We start from the raw sequence: 9,887 nt of genomic DNA on the forward strand, positions 1-9,887 counted from the left end.
GCCAAAAGTGGTGCAGATCCACAAAATTCAAATGACTTCAACAACAAATATTAAGCATTGACCTATTACATACACAAGCAATACCACAATGAAAGGAAAAACAAAAGATTTACTAAGACAACACCTTAGTAGAGAGAGAGAGAGAGAGAGAGAGAGAGAGAGAGAGAGAGAGAGAGAGAGAGAGAGAGAGAGAGTTCTTCCAAGCTTGCAAAAGTGAAAATACATTTTGGCACACTTGCAATAGTGCGAGGGAAAAAATAAGAAAAATAACACAACACAAAAATATGTATTAAATCATTATACTTGAAAAAATATAGTTTCTAAAAAAAGGTCATGTTATGTTGTACACGTAAGAATCTCCTCCATCCATCCAATATAGCCACTCCAATTCACTCTAATTAATTGGATGTAAAAATGAAAAATGTGTGATTAAAATTATTTTTTATTGCACCAACCACTAATCATTCCTATAGGAGAATGCTAACAAAAGCAAGCACTAAGTTAGACATAATAATAAAAGGATAAATATTGCACTTAGTGCTACATATTTGTTTATCTTCTCTTTGTATTGCATATACGTGATGAGGTGGCTTGAGGTTTCAATCATGGGTGTGACAATGTTACAAAACTCAATGTTGCTTTTGCTTGCATCAAGTCTTATCCTTTTGTTTTTCTATTACTTAAGAGCATTGTATGGGCTATTCATAAAACAAATAGTTTTGCTTAATCTCTCCATTAAATGGTTTTGTAGTTGTCATTGGTAATGGTTAAGAAAAGAAAATGGTATGCAATGGCCAAGCTCTCCACCGAGTTGTAGTCATAAGGGCGCCAAAATAAACATTGCTACATCATGGGATCCAACTTGTGCACTCAAGCTACCTTGAAATAAGGATGGTAATCGTTGATGCTACATGCAAAAAACACATCCAATAACTTCTTTCAACATTTGATAAGTAATGATGTTATTAATCCTATTAATTTATAACCATAAATAGAGTTAAATACACAAAAAAATCTTTATTATTATCGTGTATACAATGTTAGAATGTTGTATCATGAGTGGAAAACACAATTGTAACTTTACTTGATCTTTGGTTTCTAAATGATTTAAGTGAGATTACCTTCCATAGATCACGAACTCTTGCCTTGGTTGAAGGTAACAAGCCAATATCTTTCCAATATGCTGTTATAGTGGAGATTGTGTTTCCACGATTCCATAGCACAATAGCTACTCGATTGTTTGATAATGGTCCAGCCCAAACCTATACAAAGTGATATCTTAATCAAGGATAGGTGAGGTAAGCTACGCAACTTGCCCATTATGATCCTTCCTTCATGTGCTAGTGCATATACACATGCAAGCGTGAATGCACATATACCACACACACACACACACACATGTGGGCACACAAAACACACATGCACATGTACAAACACGCATGCATGAGTGAGCACACACACAAAACATGTGTGCACATGTACACACATGCATCTGTGCACTCACTCGCTTACTCCTTCACTCTCTAGTTGAATTAGCCAACATGACTTTATAGCCTCATTGTTATTGAACGACCCATTGACATGTAGAAAAATGAAATTTGAAGATTGAATCCAAATATACATCCAAATTACCTCAAGATATCCATTTTGACTCACTTTCTTTCCTTGCTTTCCTAATGCATCTGTAATCATTTGAAAAAAGTATTCATTATTCATTATCTTAATATTTTTTTCTTATGGGAATATGAAAACATCCTAAATTATATTATCATTAAAAAATGTTATATTTTCAAAGTTAGCAAGTATGTTTGTTTGCATATGTTGTGCACTCAAATAATACTATTTCGATAAAAAGGTACCTTGGTTCACAGAAATAACATCTATATTGCCAAGGATATCATATGAAACCCTATCCATGTTGGAAATATCGCAACCAATGAGAATAGGAGCCTATATATTATTAACATTCACCAAGCACCAAAGATATTAGGTATTGGTTTATTCTTAAAGATTTTATGAAGAAACATAAATTTCCTCTCATGAAAAGAATAAGCTTCTTTAACCTTCATTATTGACCATATACTAAAGTGTGCTCGATATTCCTCCATTGACATGCCTCCATTTCCAACTTCCAACATATCTGGATCTGGCATGTTGAATAGAGGATTATAATGTGCATCACCAAAGAAGTTCTTTCCAACTGCTATTTTTGGTTGATGGAAAATTTCATTATATCTTTGCTAATTTAATTGTGATTTTTGGATAAGTAATTTAAGAATAACTCATAACATGACAATCTATCATTACATTTGACGTGTCTAGCAATGTGATATACAAAGGCACAAAGAGAGAGAGAGAGAGAGAGAGAGAGAGAGAGAGAGAGAGAGAGAGAGAGAGAGAGAGAGAGAGAGAGAGAGAGAGAGAGAGAGTGTGTGTGTGTGTGTGTGTGTGTGTGTGTGTGTGTGTGTGTGTGACACATGTGCACACTTCACAAAGCATGCACATGTGTCTATCTCAACGTTTACATCCGAAATCCTTAAATATATTGTGTTTCTATGAAAACATTTAGGCTAAGCCCATATGGTCCATCCATACATGGGTTGTATAATCAAGTAATCTCAAAGAGATGTTATTGGTTTCATCTTACATTTTTCCATTTGACTTACAATCTACAATAGTTAGTTTTTCAGGAGGATTTCGACTCCTCTCTATGCCTTTGAAGAAAAGAATGCCTCCATTCAAAGTGTGCATTGAATTTATGTTTGTGTGTGTTGAAAGTGGATGTGCTTGCTTGCATGTGTGAATGTGTGGCATTAGAGATGTTAAACTACAGGGTGGTTTATCCAACACAATTGATTGTCCTTGATCAGTTGTCTTAAAAAACATGATAACATCTAAAAGTATTTCATTACAACCATGGAGTTGCTAATTTTAATGAAGTAAAAGTTTCTAGTTAAGGCTAGGTAGTACCATTCCATCCACCAGGGCCTGCATAATGAGCCCATACATTGTTCTCATCAGCTCGAGAAGCCATGCTATGATGTGTGGGTTTAAATTGCAAAAAGCAAAACATCAATCAGTAATGAGCTGGAAAATACACACACACATGGACATTATTTTGGATTAGCAAAGTCCACATAAACAACAAGTTGGACTATGAAAATACTTTGCTAACTATAAGTTATCCATGTTTGAACAAGTAGGCTAGCAAAAATGGCAATGTTGCAATTATTCTCATCCTTGAAATGATAAAATATAGAATTGAGAGGTTCAAAGATGATGAACAACATTCAAATTTTTTGAAAAAACATGCAAACTACTTATCAGCCACAAATAAGATCAAAGACAATAAATGGGTGCTCAAGGTTTCGATGGTGAGATTTTTATGTTTTGTGTGTGTGTGTGTGTGTGTGTGTGTGTGTGTGTGTGTGTGTGTGTGTGTGTGTGTGTGTGTGTGTGTGTGTGTGTGTGTGTGTGTGTGTGTGTGTGTGTGTGTGTGTGTGTGTGTGCGTGTGTTCGTACACGTGTGCACACATGTGCATGCATGTTTTTGTGTTTGTATCCTCAATATCATGTACGAGTGCATGCATACATGTGTTTATGTTTGCATTCTACATTCGCAAATATCATGTACGAGTGCATATGTATGTATGTATGCATAGCTAGGTGCATGCATGAATCATAAGTTACATGCGTTAATGCATGTTGTCTATTTTGCATGTGAACTATGTATGGATTCAATTGTATGGATCCTTTCATCTATGCAAAGTATGCATATGTAGATCTATTTATAATGCATACATTTGACTCAGTGTGTGTGCATGCATGTGTATGCATACATGCATGTGCATGTGCATGTATGCATATGGATGTATGTAGATATAAGGATATAATTGTTTGTATATGCATGTTTATAATCTATGTGTGTATGTGCATCGATGTTGTTAGATACCTACATACAAATGTGGATGCAAGTGCAGGAATTCACATGCATGCACTGCTACATATAAGTGGATATGTATGCACCTATGCAAGGATGCATGTGTGTGCAAGTTATATATAGACATGCCTTCATTTTGTTATACTTGTCAAGATTGTGGGAGAGAAGGAAGGAGTCTCGCTTGAAGCTTTCTTGCTTGCACAATGGGGGAAGACACACAAGGGTGGAGGCTGAAAACAGTTTTCCTCTTCTTAGTTGTGTAAGCCAAAAGAACTCAAGTACAAAGAAATAGAAGAACCCTATATATGGGTCTCAAACCAAACTCAACTAACTAAGGTGGCATACTAACTGAGCCACGAACTAGAGTAGATAAGGATAGCTATCATGTAGCTATTATTCATGGGCGGTGTACCAACCACGTCTGCAACTGACAAGTCGGTGACATAAATACACAACGGTCACCCTGGCGTATCACGAGTGGAGCTCGATATCTCAACACTCCCCCTCGAGCTCAATCCCAATTCCTGCACTCCAAGCAGGTCTCTGAACTTGCGCAGCTTCTCTGCGCCCAATGCCTTCGTGAATATGTCAGCTACCTGATCCTCTATGCTGACATAAACTAGATCAATAAGACCTAGTAAAACCCTCTCTCGCACATAGTGATAATGCACCTCAATGTGCTTTGTTCTAGCATGATAGACTTGGTTATTTGCCAAGTGTATACTACTCATATTGTCACAATAAATGACAACTGGTCCATCTGTAGACTGATGCATATCATAAAGTAGCTTATGCAACCAAGCTACCTCACATGCAGCCATTGCTGCACCCCTGTACTCAGCCTCTGTGCTCGACAAGGCAACTGTAGGCTATTTCTTGCTGCTCCAAGTGACTGCAGCACTCCCAAAAGAGAACACATATCCACTGGTAGATCGTCTATCAGAAATACTACCAGCCCAATCAGCATCAGTGTATCCATGCAACTGTATCTGAACCCCAGTCTCATAAAATAGTCCATACTGCAATGTGGACTTCACATACCTGAGTATGCGTCTAGCCGCATCCAAATGTGGTTTCCTTGGAGCCTGCATAAACTGACTTACCAATCCAACAGCATAGCTCAAATCTGGCCTGGTAATAGTCATATAAATCAAACTTCCTACTATGCGTCTGCACATAGTAGGGTCTTCTAGAAGCTCACCTGCATCTGTGCTCAGCTTCACATTCTGCTCCAAAGGAACTGAAATAGGCTTACAGCCTGTCATCCCATATTTGGACAGCATGTCCAATCCATACTGCCTCTGCAAGAGCTGTATCCCACTTGGTGATCTAATCACCTCAATGCCCAAGAAATAACGCAGCTCTCCCAAATCCTTCATCTCAAACTTCTGCTTCAATAGCATTTTCACATGAAGGATATCTTCATCACTGTCACCTGTCATAATCAAATTATCAACATAAATGACAAGTAGCATAATACCTTTCTCTGTTCTTCTCACATAAAGTGAGAAATCTGCCTTGGAAATCTGAAAGCCAATAGTGACAAGATACTGTCCTATCTTGTCAGACCATGCTCTAGGTGCTTGCTTCAAGCCATACAAGGCTTTCTTCAACCTGCAAACAAACTCAGGATGAACAGCATGCACATAACCTGGTGGCTGCTCCATATAGACCTCTTCTTGCAAATCACCATGCAAGAAGGCATTCTTTACATCCATCTGATGTAAAGACCATTCCTTTGATGCAGCCATAGCAATGACTGCTCTTACGGTTGCCATCCTTGCAACCGGACCGAATGTTTCTTCATAGTCAATGCCATATGTTTGTGCATACCCCTTGACTACTAATCTTGCCTTGTATCTATTCACAGAACCATCTGCATTGTGCTTCACCTTATAAACCCACTTACAGCCAATTGCATTTTTACCTTTAGGCAAAGGTACCAATTCCCATGTAGCATTTGCTTCCAAGGCATCCATTTCTTCATCCATGGCTTTCTCCCATTTTTCTTTTCCCATGGCTTCCTCAAAAGAAGTGGGTTCTGGTTCCTGTATCACTTTAACCATATATGCATAGTGAATGGCTGTAAATCCATCATATTTCAGCCTATCCACAGGATACCTAGCTCTCGTAGACCTGCGCAAAGTAGGTTCACTCCCAGGTGCTCTCAAAACACCCCTGGTCTTTCTTACTCCAGGTGTAACAATAGAAGGAATACCCAACTCATCATCAATGCTCTGTTCTGAGCCACTGGATTCACCATCCACATAAGAGTGACCTGCATTCACATCAAACATGGGCTGATCAACCTTCTCTTTTCCTTTTCGTGATACTTGCATACCACTATCTGCATTCCTTTGAGAAGATTCTCCTGATTCAATCTGCCTGTCCATGGCGAAGAATGTGAACCACTGCTAGAGGACGCTCCAGGTCCACTAATATTTTGTGACTGCTGCTGTAAATTTTGTGCAGCATTACCATTTTGTGCATCTACATCATCAATCACATTTACTGGTTTATACCAGCTACTCATCTCATCAAAAACAACATCTCTGCTCACTGTAAACTTACGAGTAGAAGGGTTATAGCATCTATACCCTTTTTGTTGCAGAGAGTAACCAATAAAGATGCACTTCTCAGCTTTTGGATCCAACTTGGATCTCAACTCATCTGGCATATGTACATAGGCAATGCAACCAAAAATTTTCAAATGAGAAATATCTGGTTTCCTACCAGTATACCTCTCCTCTGGAGTCATTCCATGTATTGCTGCAGTGGGAGTCCTGTTCATTATGTAGACTGCTGTAGCAACTGCTTCAGCCCAATAAAAATCTGGCAAGTCTTTTTCATTGAGCATGGCACGAGATACCTCTCCAATATGCCTGTTTTTTCTTTCTGCAATTCCATTTTGTTGTGGGGTATGACTGCATGAATATTGCTGCTTTATGCCATGCTCCTGCAGAAACCTTGCAAACTCATTTGAGAGGTACTCTCCCCCTCCATTTGACCTTAGGCATTTTATCTGCAAGCCTGTTTCTTTTCCCAAACTTTGCTGCTATAGTCATCAATAAAACTGACAAAATAATGACAACCTCCAAGAGATGCAGCTTTAGTTGTCCACACATCAGAGTGGATTAATTCCAATGGCTTCTTACTCTCTTGAACATGTCTAGGAAATGGTTTCCTTGCATGTTTTCAAAACTGACAGGCTTCACATACCTTATGCATTTCTACAACCTTGAATTTCGGCAAACCTGCAACAATATTTTGGGCCTGCATTGATTTAAGTCGCTGTACATTAACATGACCAATGCGTTTATGCCAGATATCAATATCTGCAACTACACCAGTCCCATGTGCAAACATTGCTGCACTCAATTCAGACATGTCTGCATCCAATGTAAACATTCTGCCCTTCTTCTTTCCTTTTGCTATCAAGCGACCTTTATTTTCATATCCTCAACAAAGCATCCATGAGGATTAAATCTGACCTGCAAGCCCTGCTCAACCATTTGACCAACAGAAACCAGATTCTTGGTGATATTCGGGACATGAAATACATCGAACAGGTATTCCTTTTTCCCATCCTGCATAGACAAAGGAATTTTTCCAATCTGCACAATAGGATGTGCAGTATCATCACCAGTCTCCACAAATCCTGGTTTTTCCATTTTCCTTGCATCCTCCATCCATTCTGCATGACCTGTCATATGGTTTGATGCACCTGAGTCAACATACCATACATTGTTGCTTTCTTCTGCACTTGTCACAGAATTGTTCATGTGCTGCACCATAAACAGATGCTCATTTCTGTCATCACCCTGTCTACTAGAGGATGCATAATTTCCTTGTTGCAGTTTTCCATTCATGATGTCATTCTGCTTTTTATAGCAGTCTTTAGCCATATGACCCATTTTACCACAATAGTAGCATTCAACATTACTGTTTGCATTTTGGCCTCTTTGCCATCCACCATGACCTCTTTGGCTCTCCCTGCCTCTAGAGTTACCATGTCCTCCTCCATAGGACTGGTTTTCTTGAGTTTGCTGCATATTCTGATTTCTACCACGGCCTCCATATCGGCCTCCTCTACCTCTGCCTCTACCTCTTCCAGCATTTGAGTAGAAGACAGCTTCTTTTGAAGTTCCTCCTGAAGAAGATGCACCACCATTTCTTTGCTCCTCAGAAATTAGAAGAGCAATCAGCTCCTCAAAATCAGGAAATCTTTCACGAACTGAAATGGATGTCCGAAACTGTGCATAATCCTTTCCTAGACCATTCAAGGTCACAGAAACTAAATCATCATCTTCCACTGGTGACCCAATGAAAGCAAGTACATCTACAATCTTCTTCACCTTCATGTGGTAGTCGTTGATGCTCATATTTTCTCTTTGCACATTGTGCAACTCTTGCTTGAGCTGCATTTTCCTGGCTTGCGTATTTGTGCTATACATTTTTGACAAAGTATCCCATGCCTCCTTTGGCGTACTTACATCCTGAATATGCACAATCATAGAGTCTGAAATGCTGATAGACAGCCAATACATAACTTTCCTGGCTCTCTCATGCCATGCTTTAAATGCCTGCATTTGCTGTTGATTGGGAACATCAGGAAGAACTGGTTCTTCTTCATTTCCTGCAACAAATTCCCAATATCCTTTTCCCATAAGGAAATTCGTCATTCTAAACTTCCATGCTTGGAAGTTGTTCTTGTCAAGCTTTTCAGTGACGATCTGTGAAAGAGAATCAGATGCCATTACAGAAGACTGCAAAAAATTCTGTCACTGCAAAAACCACAGCTTCACCCTCACAAGGGAAAATCTGCAAAATTGGCGAAAGTGGTATTTGACCACACAGTCACTTCCTAGTGACGATTTTGCATCAACAGGCAACAGGGATGATTCTGTAACTCCCAATGTCTCTGCACACAAGCATACAATGCAATTTTTACAGTAACTATTCACCGACCTGTAGAACAGTGGCTGCATAGCATAAAACTGGGCCTTTTCTTGAGTGCGTGTAGAAAACTTCCGCCTCCAAAACAGGCCCCGAAATTGCCTCAAATCAAAAAAACAAGGTCGCCAAGGGCTAAAGCCCTATCCCGCAGCATATACTGCCCTCTTGCTTCACCGCGAAGGGCGTCTCAACCTAAGACAATGCACTCCTGCACTTTCCGGCTGTGCTACCTGCAGAGATCTGCTCCCAAAACAGAAAATGAAAGCAACACTGCTCCTCTTACCAGAACACCGCGAGCTTGGCTTGCTTTCTTGAGCTCCTTACCACGAACAAGGCTCTGATACCATGTCAAGATTGTGGGAGAGAAGGAAGGAGTCTCGCTTGAAGCTTTCTTACTTGCACAATGGGGGAAGACACACAAGGGTGGAGGCTGAAAACAGTTTTCCTCTTCTTAGTTGTGTAAGCCAAAAGAACTCAAGTACAAAGAAATAGAAGAACCCTATATATGGGTCTCAAACCAAACTCAACTAACTAAGGTGGCATACTAACTGAGCCACGAACTAGAGTAGATAAGGATAGCTATCATGTAGCTATTATTCATGGGCGGTGTACCAACCGCGTCTGCAAACTGACAAGTCGGTGACATAAATACACAATGGTCACCCTGGCGTATCACGAGTGGAGCTCAATATCTCAACAATACTTGTGTATAACATATGTGCAAATCACATGTGGATGTATGAATGCATGTACACATGAATGCATGTGCATGGTTGTAGCAAGCACACCAACAAGCAGACCAACATGTACTTGTGTCTATAAACAACTGTCAAATGTGCATGTAGATTCTCAAAAGAAGCCTTGCACAAGCTTTGTAATCATAATGTAAGTCAAACTTTATACAACTATATTTTCAAACCTTGACCAATTATCTTGAATATCTCCAGTAGTTCTCCAGCTATTGCCCACCTTAAATGCCCATGTAGCAGGA

The 9,887-nt window shown here is 39.5% G+C and overlaps 1 protein-coding gene across 3 annotated transcripts in view; it reads right to left on the reverse strand.

Moving 5' to 3' along the window:
• Window positions 1–501: 501 nt before the first annotated feature.
• Window positions 502–9,887, reverse strand: part of LOC148018437 (alpha-galactosidase-like) — a 14,860-nt gene continuing 5,474 nt past the window's right edge. Inside the window, exons 9-15 of one of the 3 annotated variants that reach the window (XM_087662132.1) lie at window positions 9,816–9,887; window positions 2,971–3,035; window positions 2,064–2,146; window positions 1,860–1,950; window positions 1,633–1,682; window positions 1,122–1,262; window positions 502–907 (exon numbers count right to left, since the gene is read on the reverse strand). The exon at window positions 9,816–9,887 is cut by the window's right edge and continues 12 nt beyond it. In XM_087662132.1, coding sequence (XP_087518258.1) covers window positions 818–907; window positions 1,122–1,262; window positions 1,633–1,682; window positions 1,860–1,950; window positions 2,064–2,146; window positions 2,971–3,035; window positions 9,816–9,887 — 592 coding nt within the window. In that variant the 3' untranslated portion in view covers window positions 502–817. The remainder of the gene's footprint in view (window positions 908–1,121; window positions 1,263–1,632; window positions 1,683–1,859; window positions 1,951–2,063; window positions 2,147–2,970; window positions 3,036–9,815) is intronic. The other 2 variants (XM_087662133.1, XM_087662134.1) reach the window with 2 other exon arrangements.

Source organism: Lygodium microphyllum, chromosome 21 (assembly GCF_053477565.2).
Source record: "Lygodium microphyllum isolate KBCC chromosome 21, Lygodium_microphyllum_v1.1.10, whole genome shotgun sequence".
Classification (NCBI taxonomy): domain Eukaryota; kingdom Viridiplantae; phylum Streptophyta; class Polypodiopsida; order Schizaeales; family Lygodiaceae; genus Lygodium; species Lygodium microphyllum.